This window comes from Phocoena phocoena, chromosome 1 (genome assembly GCF_963924675.1).
Source record: "Phocoena phocoena chromosome 1, mPhoPho1.1, whole genome shotgun sequence".
NCBI classification, from domain to species: Eukaryota; Metazoa; Chordata; class Mammalia; order Artiodactyla; family Phocoenidae; genus Phocoena; species Phocoena phocoena.
This window is the reverse complement of record NC_089219.1, coordinates 14,782,295-14,795,621: the sequence shown is the minus strand read 5'-3', so window position 1 is coordinate 14,795,621 and position 13,327 is coordinate 14,782,295. Positions and strand designations below refer to the sequence as shown.

At 55.6% G+C, this 13,327-nt stretch overlaps 1 protein-coding gene across 3 annotated transcripts in view; it reads left to right on the top strand.

Annotated features, from left to right (window-relative positions):
* Nucleotides 1–13,327, top strand: part of CAPZB (capping actin protein of muscle Z-line subunit beta) — a 133,961-nt gene that overhangs the window by 94,265 nt on the left and 26,369 nt on the right. For all 3 annotated transcript variants that reach the window (XM_065894041.1, XM_065894031.1, XM_065894049.1), the window contains one exon: nucleotides 4,120–4,233. In XM_065894041.1, coding sequence (XP_065750113.1) covers nucleotides 4,120–4,233 — 114 coding nt within the window. The remainder of the gene's footprint in view (nucleotides 1–4,119; nucleotides 4,234–13,327) is intronic.

The window sequence follows — 13,327 nt, the reverse complement described above, 5'->3', positions numbered from 1 at the left end:
GGTTCGTGCCCCGGTCCGGGAAGATCCCACATGCCGCGGAGCGGCTGGGCCCGTGAGCCATGGCCGCTGAGCCTGCGCGTCCGGAGCCTGTGCTCCGCAACGGGAGAGGCCACAGCAGTGAGAGGCCCGCGTACCGCAAAAAAAAAAAAAAGTAGAGCCAGCAGTGTTTGCAGGTGCGGGGGTGGGGCAGACGAGCAGCTGGAAGGTGGGGTCACTGACTCTCGAGGTGAGGAAGGCTCTGGGAGGGACTGATTTGGAGGCGTTTTAAAACTTCAGATGCCCATCGGGTGGACGTGGAGAGTCGGCTAGGCTGTGGGCAGTCTTGAGTTCCCGGCGGTCTGTGTGGAGATGGAGGTGCAGAGGTGGGCATCCAGCTCCAAGGTGGTGAGACAAGCCCTGAGGCAGATCAGGCTCAGCCTTGGAGCGCCAGCCACTGTCCCGGTTGTGGGCATATGGCCAGGTCTAGTTCACCAAGGGAGAGGTCCCTCAGGGTGCTAAGTGGGCTGACAAGCCAGGGAGCCCATGGCCAAAGGATGAGCAGCTTCACCAGGCATGGGGTTCAGGGGACACACCCTGGAAGAGGGGGGCCCGGAGCTGAGTCTTGCTTCTTCAACATCGTCGTCATATTTCTTTGTTCCACCTGAAAATTTGGGCTTGCTGTGTGAGGCAGCTGTTGCCCAGCAGCCTGTGGAAGGCTGGAATCATTTCCAGTCCATGCCCAGGCCAGGCTTTCCCAGGATGTGGTACCTCCAGGTCGCCCTGCTGGCTCCCACCTGCATTCCTGGGGCTCCGTAGGGGGCCTGGGGGTCTTCAGCTGAAGAAGAGTCCCGGCTGTCAGGGCACAGGGCTTTCCTTTTTTTTCTCTTCTCGGTATAAAACTTCAAGGTCTTCTGAGTTTCTCCACACATTTCTGTCCTGTGTCTGATCGTTTGCTTAAATAAGATCCTTATGGTGTGACGGTTTGCCAGCAGCACTGTTTGAAACCTGTTAGCTGAAACGAAAAGCATTCTCTGAGAGAAATGAAAGGCCTGACTTCTGAAATCTAAGCGTTCCTGTCCATCTGTCTTTTTTCAAATGGCCTCCATTTAAGCTCTTAAAATGTGTTCTGAGTGCCCCTTCCTTCCACTCAGGATATTCTGAGTAATGTTATGATCTTTCCCCCGGCTACAATTACCCCGGCTCCAGGACTAACGGCTTGAAACGCTGTCGTCTGTGAGCAGGGAGAGATATGTCTTGAAAATTCCAGACCCCCAGTCTTCAAGAGAGATCAGCTCTTACGTCTAATCAGGTCGCCTTTAAATGAAAGCCAGTAGGGGTGGGACTTCCGGGCCCCCAGGACAGCAATGGCCGTGTAACCGTGGAAATAGAAGTCAGAGACCTCAGAGTGTGCTGAGGAGAGTCTTGGGGTCTTGAGGAGCCGCAGGGCAGGTGGGGAGTTTAGATTCTCCCGCTCAGCTTCCTCTGCACTCCCCTCGGTGAGTGGAGGTGAGGTACCAAGTGTAGTTTACAAATAAACAGTGGTGGTGACAGCACTCTGCAACTTCATCTTTGTCTCTGGGTCTGGTAAGAGGTCTTCTTTGATTTTCTTTTTTCTTTTTCTTTCTTTTTTTTTTTTAAATGCTTAGGTGTCCCTCAGCAGAAAAAGCAGAAAGTTGCTCCATCTCTGTTGGTTTGGAGGAACACCTGCAGGAGTGCCGTGTGTCCTTTCCTCCCCACCCCGCGCTGGAAAGCTTCAGCCCACGAGCTGTGTGTTGGGTGCCGGGGTGCGAGGGCAGACTGCACACGCTTCTGCCTGGAGCGCTCTCGTTGTCAAGGGCAGGGATGTGACCGCTGCAGGAACCGACATCTGTGTGGGAGTGAGGGGACAGGCGGGGGCAGTGGTTACTTCGGCTTTGTGTCGGGTGCGAGATCATTCACTCATTCCTCTGCCTTTTTTTTCTCCTGAGCACGTGGTTGAGCACCAGGCACTGTTCCAGGTGCTGAGCAAACAGTGGAGAGCAAGACAGACACAACTCTTGCCCTCTGGGAGCTAAGGTTCTAAAGCTGACCGTCTAAATGAATTCAAGTTCAGTAAAATTTAAAATTCGGTTCCTCAGTCACGCAAGTACTCCGGAGCCACACGAAGCTAGTGGCTACCGTTTGGGACAGCGCAGATACAGAACATTTCTGTTGTCGGGGAAAGTTCTGTCGGGCAGCACTGTTGTGAGGGGTGAACGCAGCGATGATGGATGTGTCAACCCTGCCCAGGGAGGGAGAGGCCTCGGGGAGCGTGAGAGGGTGCCCGGCGTCGGCTTCTCGCCTGCTTTTCTCGCCAGGTGGGGTCCTGGCTTGTCCAACAGCCCTTTGTTTGCTGTGGTCTGTGCGCAACCCAGTGTGACCACAAGAGCTGGCTGCTGGTCACGGGGCAGTGGGGAGCGTTTCAGCCCATCGCTGCACAGTCTCTCCCGACACTGGTGAGTAAGGTCAGGGGCGGGTGTGGAAAGAAGGGTTTCCAAGCACCTTCTGCTTTGAGGTGGCCTGGGCAGCTGCTGCATGAGGCCCTTTTGGGACACCAAGCACAGCAACTCTTCCCCCACTTACGTTTGTGGACCAGCAGCCAAGAAAGCTGGGACCCCTGCCTGAGGGTGGCTGGGAGAAGAGGTCGCCCAGCTGACTTGACATGGTCTGCTGAGGTAGGTGCCAGGCATCAGTTACCACGAAGAAAGATGTTTGTGCACAGAACTAGTTAAAACTGGGCTTCGGGAGGCAGTGAGGCCTTTCTTCCCTTACCAACAATCCTAAATCAGAAGGTTCTTTTCAGCCCTCAGTGATGTGAAGTGGTGTCGTCGGGGGGGAGACGGGAGAGGCAGTGGGGTTTCTTACCGTGGACATGTCAAGGTGTTTATGCCGCAGAATGTGAAGAGCTTTGTCCGAATTCCAGATGGTCCTCTCCTCCTTTCTTTTGCCCTCTCACCTTGTTTTTTTTTTGGCTGTGCTGGGTCTTCGTTGCACACGGGCTTTCTCTAGTTGCAGCGAGCGGGGGCTACTCTTCGTTGCGCTGCGCGGGCTTCTCATTGCAGCGGCTTCTCTTGTTCCAGAGCACGGACTCTAGGCACACGGGCTCGGTAGTCGTGGCACGCGGGCTCAGTAGTTGTGGCGAGCGGGCTTAGTTGCTCTGCGGCATGTGGGATCTTCCCGGACCAGGGCTCGAACCCGTGTCCCCTGCATTGGCAGGCGGATTCTTAACCACTGAGCCACCAGGCAAGCCCCCGCCCCCCCACCCCTCACCTTTTTAATTCTCTTTCTTTGAACCCCCAGCTCTGTGAACTCCACCTGTGGGAATTAATGAGTGGCTATTTCCCTTATAACCCCCCTGCCAGCACTCTCTGTGATTAAATGCTTTCCTGATGTGGCAAAATACATTTTTAAAAATGCAGCAAGACTTCGGGCTGGAAAAAGTGAGGCTGGTTCTCATTACTTCACAGTCTTCTTTGTGTGCACAGCCCTTGGAGGCTGGAAGGCCGTCCTCTGTTCACGGGGAGAACTCTGTCCCTCAGGTTTTCTTACGTGTGGTCAGCCTTTCCCCATGGGACTGGCTCTCCTGCTGCTTCCATAACTGACAGCTCTCTTCTTAATCCTTAATCGTGTAAGAAGATCTTTGAGGAGTAAGAGTTTCTCCAGAGCTGCCAGCAGGCCAGGGAGGAGAGAGGGGCCTCTATTGATCAAAACAATGGTGAGAACAAAGGAAAAATTTTAAAAGGGTGAGAAAGAAGTCCCATTTGTTGAGCACTTACTATATGCTCATCTCTAATTTAGGCACTTGATGTATCAATACTTTTCTCCTGTGCTCCTCAAAGCAGCCCTGTGGGTAAATAGTAGCCTCAGTTTGCACATAAGGAAAGGGAGGCTCAGAGAAGTCAAGACACCTGTTGGAAATGCACAGCTGGTGAGAGTTGGAGCCTGGGGTTCATACCCAGGTCAGATGGAATCTGAGCCGTTGCTCTGCAAACCTTGAGAGAGCCGTGTCTATGCCCAGGGCCTGTGGATAATGGCTTTTCCTCTGACGTTTCAGAAGCTGGGGCTTGGGCCGATGGCTCACTGGAACGACTCATGTGATATCCTTCTCCTCCTCCCCTCCAGGTCACCGTGGAGTAACAAGTATGACCCTCCTTTGGAAGATGGGGCCATGCCTTCTGCTCGGCTGAGGAAGCTGGAGGTGGAAGCCAACAATGCCTTTGACCAGTACCGAGACCTGTGAGTTACGGACTCCCTTTGCCCCGCAGCTCTTTTGATAGGTAGTTCATAGATGAAATGCGAGGCCAAGTCGTCTCCCTTAGACCTGCCACCTGGCTGGCCTAACTAGTAAAAGTTCTGAGCTCCCCCAGCAGGGCGCCGGGCCCGAGCCTGGTCGTCGGGTCAGTCGTGAGAGGCTGCTGCTACCTTGCCCGGGCAGTACTCTGCATCGTGCCTCTCAGGAACAGCCGGTGCCATTGGGACGGCACCTCCCGTGTGCAAGACTCAGTGCCAGATATTTCATACACGTCGTCTTAAATCCTTAAATCCTCACAAATGTGGTCACTGTTTTAGTCCCTATTTCCCAGATGAAGAAATCAAAGTTCACAAAGATTAAGGTGTTTGTCCAAAAGGCAAGAGGCAGAGTGAGGAATCGAACCCGGCTCCGTCTGTCTCCAAAGGCCCCTCTGGTTTTCACTGCACTGCCTGCCCCGACTCTGTTCTTGCCTGGAGCTCAGGGCACCTGCTTCCAGACCAGTCACCAGGGCGGGAGGAGTCGAGGTCCGTAAACAGCGGGCCTTGGGCAGCCACCTCTGAGCCAACATTTTGCTGACTCCCGAGTTTTGGGGGGCCTCAGCCTGCACTTTGGGAAGTGTTTTCGCTGCACCTGCTTTCTGCTTCCGTCCAGTCCCTCCACACCACCAGAAAGGTGAACACTTAATTAATCCGCCTTGCAAGGAAAGGCTCCAAAGCAGGTTATCCTCTGAAGCGTTTTTTCTTAATCTGTAGACTCTCATTTTAAATTAAGTTCTGTATTGAAAGTGTAACAAAACCGTAATACATGCAATGCTACCTCAGTACAAATTCAGTCCTTTGGGGAGGGCGTGGCATACACTCCTGCAAAGGGCCAGATCGTAAACATTTTAGACTTTACAGGCTACACAAGTCTCTATCACTTTTTCTTTGTTCTTTCTTTTTTATGTATATATTATCCTTTAAAAATGTAAAACCATCTTCTTGAGGCTTGAGGTAGGTGGGAATTGGCCTTCGGTCTACAGGGTGTCCTCCCTGACCTGACCTAGGATATAGGAAAGAAAATGGAAATGAGAGAAATGAAGCATCTGAACGGCTGAAATCACTGTCTGAAAGCTGGTGTTGTTACACTTCAAGAAGGAGTTTCAGGTCTCCATCTTGCAGACAGTTGGCGTGGTTTTCCAGTTTTTAGCAGATTTGATGTAACGCATATAATAAAGAATTTACTTTACAAGCTGGTTTGGGAGGAAAAGTGACACTTTTCAGTCTGACACACGGGCAGACAAAAAGACCCACAACACACAAGCAGAAGCTCTGAGGAAACCATGAACAAATGGCCCTGAACATTTCGGTAGCTCCCGGATGCGTCAGTGTGTGAATCGGCTTTATCTGCAGTATCTGTCACGGGCCAGTAGTGTATATACATTATCTTTAATCCTTTCAAGAACCTCTGGGGGAGATGATTTTCCCTTTTTTTTTTTTTTTTTTTTTTTTTTTTTTTTTTTTTTTTACAGATGAGGAGATTGAGGTTCCCAGGGGCTAAATGACTCAGCACAGGACACAGAGGCGAAGAGCTAGGACTTGAGTCCATATTTGCCTGAAGTTTCCACAACTTATTGATTTTCACCATTAGAGTGAATTCACTGATTAAAGGGTTCTTATGTCTAGAAATTTGCCCTGTGGTAGAATAGCTCCTCTTCCAGTGATGCTGAGAGATTTCCTCGTTGCTGTCACCTCTGGTTTATTTGTAGTTGGTCTTACCTGGCCATTTGGCAAGAAGCCTATCCAGCTGCTAAATAAGAATTCCCAAGTGGAATCAGTTTCCTGGGGTCATGATAATATTGATAATGAGATAGCAACGGTAATAACAGCAGTTACCAGCCAGTGGCTGGGCGAGCACAGTGTTCGCTGCCTCTCAGTCTTATTTGATCTTCACATCAGCCTGTGGAAGAGGATTGTCCCCATTTTACAACTGAGTTGACAGGTTCAGGGAGGTGAAGTCACTTGCCCAGCTTCACACAGCCAGTAACATATTTCGCATGTTATGGTCCAGCATGAAAGCGTCCTTATCCAACTCCAGAGTCCAACAGTTATCCATCTACCTGACTGATGTTTGAGTGTTTGCTTGCCAAGCCCTGGGGCACTGGCCTTGAGTATGGAGGGCCACGTCCCTGCCTGTGCGGTGCGTCCACTGTGGGAGGACAAACAATAGAGTGACGCCCGGGCCGGAAAGGAGTGGTCTGGGCAGAGGGCTGCCTGTGCCGGCGGCTCCAAGGATCAGAACGAGGCTGGTACTGGTTTCTTAGAGGCTAAACATTTGGGCTGTGATTTCCCGAATAAAGCGATGCAGACGTGCTGGTGCCCTGTGCTGCCGCTTGGGCCCAGGCCCGGGGAAGAGGCCCGTGTCGTCTCTGACTCCTTGCTCCCTCCTGTCTCGCTGGTTCACGTGTATAATGACACGTGGTCAGTCTTAGACGTGTGCCTTCTGTGGGATCTTGACTGGCCTAACATCGTGAGCCTTTCCCCATCACCATTAAAAAGTCTTCACTGTGATCCCCCAATCCTTACAGCGACTCTGTAGGGTAAGTGGGAGTTACCTCATTTAACAGACGATGAAACCGACGCTCAGAGAAGTCCGCCAGTGGTTAATCCGCTAGGAAACGGCAGGAGCTGGGCTCGTACCCTAGGTCTGACTCTCTGCACCGCCTCCTGAGAAGGCTCCCCTGCCTGGGCGAGCGTCCACTTTGAAGGTGGCGTTAAGCCTTAATGACCCGTATTTCTCTGGGGCTCTGCATGGGCCTGCCCTCTCCTGTAAAGGTGAGCGGGGCTGCGGGGGCTTGGGGAGGGGGTGAAAGGACAGCTTCCTCCACCCAGTGGCGGATCTAACAGGACAAGCCAGCCCCAGAGGTTCTGGGATGGTCTGTAGAGGTGGAATCCTGGCCCAGAGAATGCCATCTGTCCCCAGCGGCATCAGTGTGCTTTTCCGTGTGGGAGGAGAGAGTACAAGGCCTGCGGGGGGCGCCCACAGAGGAGGGCAGGAGGCCCTTCATGCCCTTGTATGTGAGGGGAGGCCCGGTTCTCCCTGTCTCAGCAACCTCAGGCCACCGGGCTGGCTAGAGCTGTCATTGGGCAACCAGAGTCAGCAGTTTCAAAGCACCGTGTGTTATCAGTGTCCTGAGGACGCCCCCTCCTGAGGCCGTACGTGAGGACCATTTTCCCAGCTGCACCACACTTGATGAGCCAACTCATTTCTGGTCTAATAATTACGAATGCAAGTCTCCTTTTTCCTTCCTTCCTTCCTTTCCCTTCCTCCTTCCCTGCCCCCTCCCTCCCAATACCTTGCTCACCTCTGGAAGTCCCCATCGTCAGAGTGCCCTGTGACTTGTTAGTGGCCGTGTCAGTGACCTGGGCAGGGCCAGAGCCTGAGCTCTTCCCCCTGTGGTTCTGGAGCAGACGGAGATGAGTGAGGGGCTCGGAGGCCTTGAGCAGCACAGGCCAGTGGTCGCTCCAGGTTTTCTGGGGACCTGGACCAGATGGTTCCAAGGGAGGCAGGGGCAGTAGGTCATGCCTTCCTCTTTATGCTTCATCTCTGCCCCTCCGCAGTGTAGACGTCTTCCCGCGGGAAGGAAGACTCCTTTGCTGTCATCCCAGTGAAGGAAGCCACAGCGCTCCTCCATGGATTCTTCCACCTGCCTGCCTTTCACGTGGACACGTGGACTCAGGCAGCATTTCCTCTGAGGGGAGGCTCCCCGACCCTGCCTCACATCCGCTGGCTCTGGTTGCCAAGTTGCTGCCCGAGCAGCCGGCAGGATGGCCCGTGTCCTGGGCTTGCCGAGGGGTGCCAGAGCCTCGGGCAGACCCAGCCCTGCCAGAAGGAAGAGAGAGTGATCGGAAGGACGCCGCCAGGAGAGGACGGGCACACCGTTGCTCCCAGGAGGGCTGGATGCGGACAGCTGCCGCTCCAGGGTGCCCCGCTCCAAAGTGGGGCTTGGCCTGTGCCCCCCGGGGGCTGAGCAGGCCCATCCCCTGTACTAGGCCCGACTTTAACTCCTCCTGACACCCCACCCCCCTGGTGTTTGTGAATGCTGGGACCCTGCTGGATTGCAGAGTTACGACTGAGTTTGGCTTGTGCTCCGGCCTCTCGACCAGTCCCCACCTCAAATGACTGAAAGCTGCCAGACTCTGGCCCTCGGGCTTAGAATTAGAACCCCCTTGTGTTGCGGGAGCAGCTGTGCTGTAAGGAGCCTTTGGGGGCTCCTTGTTCCGCGACTCCTAGCAGGAAGGACCCTCTCCCTACACTGAGAAGGCGGCACTGAACTCAGCTCACAGAGGTTTGTTGGCTTCTGAAGGGCTGCAGGTTTGACAGAAGAAAAACGGGGAAGTCCCTGGCAGTCCAGTGGTTAGGTCTCTGCGCTCTCACTGCTGAGGGCCCGGCTTCAACCCCCTGGTTGGGGAACTAAAATCTCACAAGCTGTGTGGCACAGGGAAAAAAGGAAAAGGAAAAAAAGAAGAAACAAAACAAAGAGGCCTAAGGTGCTCTTTCCTGCCACGTCCTCCTCCGGCGTGGACCTCTCCCCCTCCCCAACCGTTGGCTGTGCCTTAAGACTGAACCTGCAGCCACGGTAGTGAAGACAGCTTCCTGGTTCCGCTTCCTCCTGTGCTGGTCCTGGCCCGTCAGCCTTTTTCTTCCTCCTGATGTTCTCCTTAACACGATGAGTGGAAGGAGACCTCGGGGAGCGTGGAGCCAGCTGAGATGCGATCTAGACTGGGCAAAGGGGGCTTCTCTCTGCCGTGAGAGAGAAAAGCTTCTTCCCCAGCATCCCGAGGGAAAGCCTTGGCTTCTGTCCTCGGGCTCTGGGCTTTGATCCCTGGGGCTGTAAAGGTTTTGACTTCGTAGGGAATTGGGATGTGGAACTGGTGTGGTCCGAATGAGCGGCCAGGCCAGGGACACACTGACGAACAGGCCCTCTGGCTTGCAGCTCCGGTGGGGATGTGGCCCCCCTCTCTCCTGCCTGTGCACAGCATTTCTCCACATAGCTTAAAAGTGCCAGCAGCTTGGAGCACAGCTCCTTTCCCGAGGTGGGCAAGTGGCGCGTAGGGGCCCAGGGAGGTGAGCTGTGTGTTCTGCATGATTCCTTCGAAGCCCCCCAGTTCCTGGCTTCCCCCCGCTCCTCCCAGGTCCCTGCCACGTTCTCGCCCTCCCACATTTACTGATTTCCTTCTTTGCCGTCACCAGTGACAGAAAGGGATTGTGGTGGTAACTTTTCCCCAAGAGAATAACTGTTAAGCAACCGTTGATAGCACAGCTCTGATCTTAGATTAAAAATTGTCCATTTGCCGAAAATGCTCAGGAGATGACAGGCAGGTTTTGCTGGAGTGCTGGCGCTGGGCGAAGTCCTGATCGACTCTCCAGTCATCTGGAACGTCATCACTTCTCTCCCCGCAAGCCCTCCCACCTTGGTCGCCGACATCCAGGCTACTCTCATTCTCTGCCAAGCCCCAAGATGGTTTCCTGGCTCTAATTCATGGGCTGGCTCAGTTAGCCCCTGGGGAAGAGGGAGAGGTCGCAGAAAGGGCCTCCTCTCGGGTGGCTGGCTCACAGGGTCACTGCTCTCTTGGCAGAGTTGTCTCTGCTTTCTCAGGCCTTAAGCCTGGGGTAGCTCGTCGGTCACAGGACCTCATCACGTGACCTAAGTGAGCCATCTTTCTTGGGAGAGACTTAGTAGAGGGTCAGCACTTGCAGCCGCCAGAGAAACATCTTATTTGTGGTGTGAGCCACCAGCTGGCTGCCATGAACCCCACGATCAGTGCTTTGCGTTTTCAGCTTCCCAGAGAAGATGGGAAACCTTCCCCACTCTGGCTTTCACCCTGGGTCCTCTGTCGGCCCAGGTTCTGTTGAGACCAGATGTTCTGACCGAAGGGGCTGGCACTGCTTTCTTTCAGAGATGATTGCTCCCATCTGTGCCAGGCATCTTGCCCCGCGCTCTGCGGTCCTTGGCTCTTGGCTTGCAGCAGACAATACCTTCAAACATGCGGTTGCAATTTATTGGCCTTATAAGTTAATTTTAGTGGGTGTGCAATTGATTGAAATCAAAGCTTAACGAAGGCCAGAGTCTAGGGGGTGGGGGAGCGGGGCGGGAAGGCATTTTGTGTTCTTCCTTTGCTTCGGGTCTGAGATAATCTTCAAAAGCCTTAATTAGGTTTCCTAATCAGCCCTTCTTGTCTGGAAGACGTTTACAGAGTGAAACAAGGCTGGCGTCCCTGTGGCAGCCCCAGAGCCTGCGAGCCTCTCCGGCAGCGGCCGGGCGCTGGCAGATGGGCCTTCCCGTGGCTGCCCGCCTCCTCTCCCCCGCTGGGACCGGGTCACAGTTGTGGCTGCTTCCGCTCCTTCCTTCCATTCTCTGCGCCTCTGTCACGTGACGTTTGAGCGACACCAGCCCAGCGAAGGCAGGGCATCCGTGTTCCTGTGCGGAGAAAGTTTGTTGCCTTGGTTTCTTGGGTCCTTGAAACTCCATGTTCCCAGCTGCCGTCTCAGACCTCTCACCCTGGGCTCCCCGGGGCTGCCCCTTCCTGGGATGTGAGCATTGGGCCTGGAGAGTTTCAGTGTTTCAGTCCTGATGGGAATCGTAGGTGGCAGCGGGAGGCTTTCTGATGAAATGGAGGTAGCAGAAGTATGGGAAGCAGCTAACTGGTGGTCGGTGGGGACACCCTGGCAGCAGGCACAGACACCTCCCAGCAGAAGTCACTGTGTCCGCGTCAGGCTGCAGAGTGGGGGAGGGCCTGGGCTTTGAAAGAGACTTGACCTTGATTCTCTGGTCTGCCCTTACTCACTGACTTGGGGCGAGTGGTCCGCTTTCTGGCCTCTGTTTGCTTATCTGTCGGCAAGATGCCACTGCCCATCTTGGGTGGGGGTGGGGGTGGGTGAGGGCAGTCAGTGAGGCGCTGTTCCCAAGGCTCACCTTGCACTCGTGGTGTCCGCTCACGCCTTCGAGTGTGACAGAATTATCCTCGTCCTGCAGCAGTGACCTGTGTGGATGTGTTTTTTATTGTGGCTGGGGGGTGGTTTTGGTGCAGACATGGCGAGGCAGCAGGCCGCGTTAGGAGGCTTCGGGTTCTGGTGGGGCTCTGCCATAGGCCGCAGCAAGACCTTGAGTAAATCTGTTTCAGGAATGGAGTGAAGTAGTTCCCGTCTGCGGTGACGGGAGAGAGTACTTAGGATGGAGCCACAAATACTTCCCGAGAGCCTGCCCTGCACTGAGCACTGCAGGTGCCATGGGGGTGGGTCAGGCGGGCCCCTTGGGCCCAGCAGGGGTGAGGAGGTACACAGGGGAAGAAGTGAACAAACGAACAAAGGACTCGCACCCTTTGGTAAGTGCTGAGAAGGACCAAAAACTGGGCGCCGCATCTATCGCAGTGGTCGGGGCGGAGCCGTGGGGCGACTGGAGCGGGCGTCCCTGTCGCAGACGAGCATCACCAGAGCAGGCCTGGCCGGCATCTGGGACCTTGGATTTGGGAGGTTTTGTTCCATTCCCTGATAGGAGCAGTCATGACGTGGAAACGGTCGCGCAAACGCTATGGTTTGTGCAGAACTGCAGCCTCCGTGCTGGTGTCTGGAGCTGCGGTGTGTGCCAGGCAGAGGAGCTCAGCAGTAAGAGCCCTGGGCACCGAGGCGTGGGGCGGGGGGGGGCTCCCCGGGGACAGCACTTCACACGCCGTCCCGGCCCGTCGTCGCTGGGGAATTAGGCGCACCTCGTGTGACTCCCCGGGGCGGGGCAGGGGCAGTCTTGGAAGCCTGTACCCGGTTCCCTCCCTCGGCGGCGTGTGCCCTGTCTCCTTGGAATAACTCACGGCTGCGAGCACGACTCTTCTGAGTCCTGTGAGTCCTCCTAGCAAATCGTGGAAGCTCGGGTGGTCGTGGGGAGCCATGCTCAGCCGTGTAACCTAGTGGGGAGGGGCTCACTGGTGTGGCCAGGGGACAGGAGCCATGCGGAGAGGTGCACGGGCCCTCGTCCGGCACAGGCCTGGGGTGTAGTCCTCAGCACCTGGGGCAGGGTCTGGAGGGTCCCGGGGTGCGTGGGACAGCTCTGGCTGTGCGTCCTTAGAGATCCCTCCAGAAGTCGTTTGGGGGCTGGGGTGCGAGACCTGACCCGGACTCCTCTTGCTCTGGCTACTCGGTCCTCACCGCTCCCCCGCTAGTCTGGCTGAGCGACACCTGTGGGTTGAGGTTACCCTGTGTTTCCCACCACCAGAAACAGCCAGGCCCAGTTACCTTTGGTCTCCAGAGTCAGAACCCAGCCGGGAGATGGGTGGGAGCACTGAGCAGAGTAAGCGTGAGGTGATGGAATCGTTCAGGAAAGTTCTGGGGCAGGTGAGACCTGGACCATCGGGACTGGCCGTCGGCCTGGCTGCCTGCCCCTTCACACAGGTCTGGGTGGCCCCCGCCGCGTGAACCTTTTCCCCCTTGCCCTGAGGTGGAGGGCCTCTCCCGTGTCTGAAGGTCTCCCGAGGGACCCTGCCACAGTGCCGCTTGCTACGCATCCTGTGCCCCAGGGACCGCGTGGTAAAGGTGGGGAAGTCGTGCCTGGCTCTCAGCTTGTCGGCAGCAGAATTAGTGTTTGGGTTTCCACCTACATTATTTGTATCTTCTGCGCATTTGGAGGGCCTCTGGGAACCCGCCCTGCCGGCTGTGGGCCTCCGGCTGCCAGTCTTGGGCCGGTGTGAGAGTGCTGGAGGCAGCTAAGGGGGAAGCCAAGGTCGCCTCAGCTGCGCTGTTTTGATGGAGTGGGAGACGCGTGGAGAGACGCCCTGTCTACTTCGGGGTGAGTTGGGTCGAGTCGCTTCCTGCTCTCGTGGTGTAAGTTTCAGCTGCTCTGAGCCCTGCTCTGAAGCAGGGGCGTTTCCTGCGGTTCCCAGAGCCCGTGCACGCAGGGTCCAGACAGGCCACTCGTTGCCCCCCAGCCTGGAGGCCAGTGATGGTGCGTCCACGTGGGTCCCCTTCGCCAGGCTCCTGAGGCCGTGCCCAGGGTCTGCTTGCCTTGGCACGCGCTGTCTGCTTTTCATCTGCTGGAAGAAAGTTAAATGG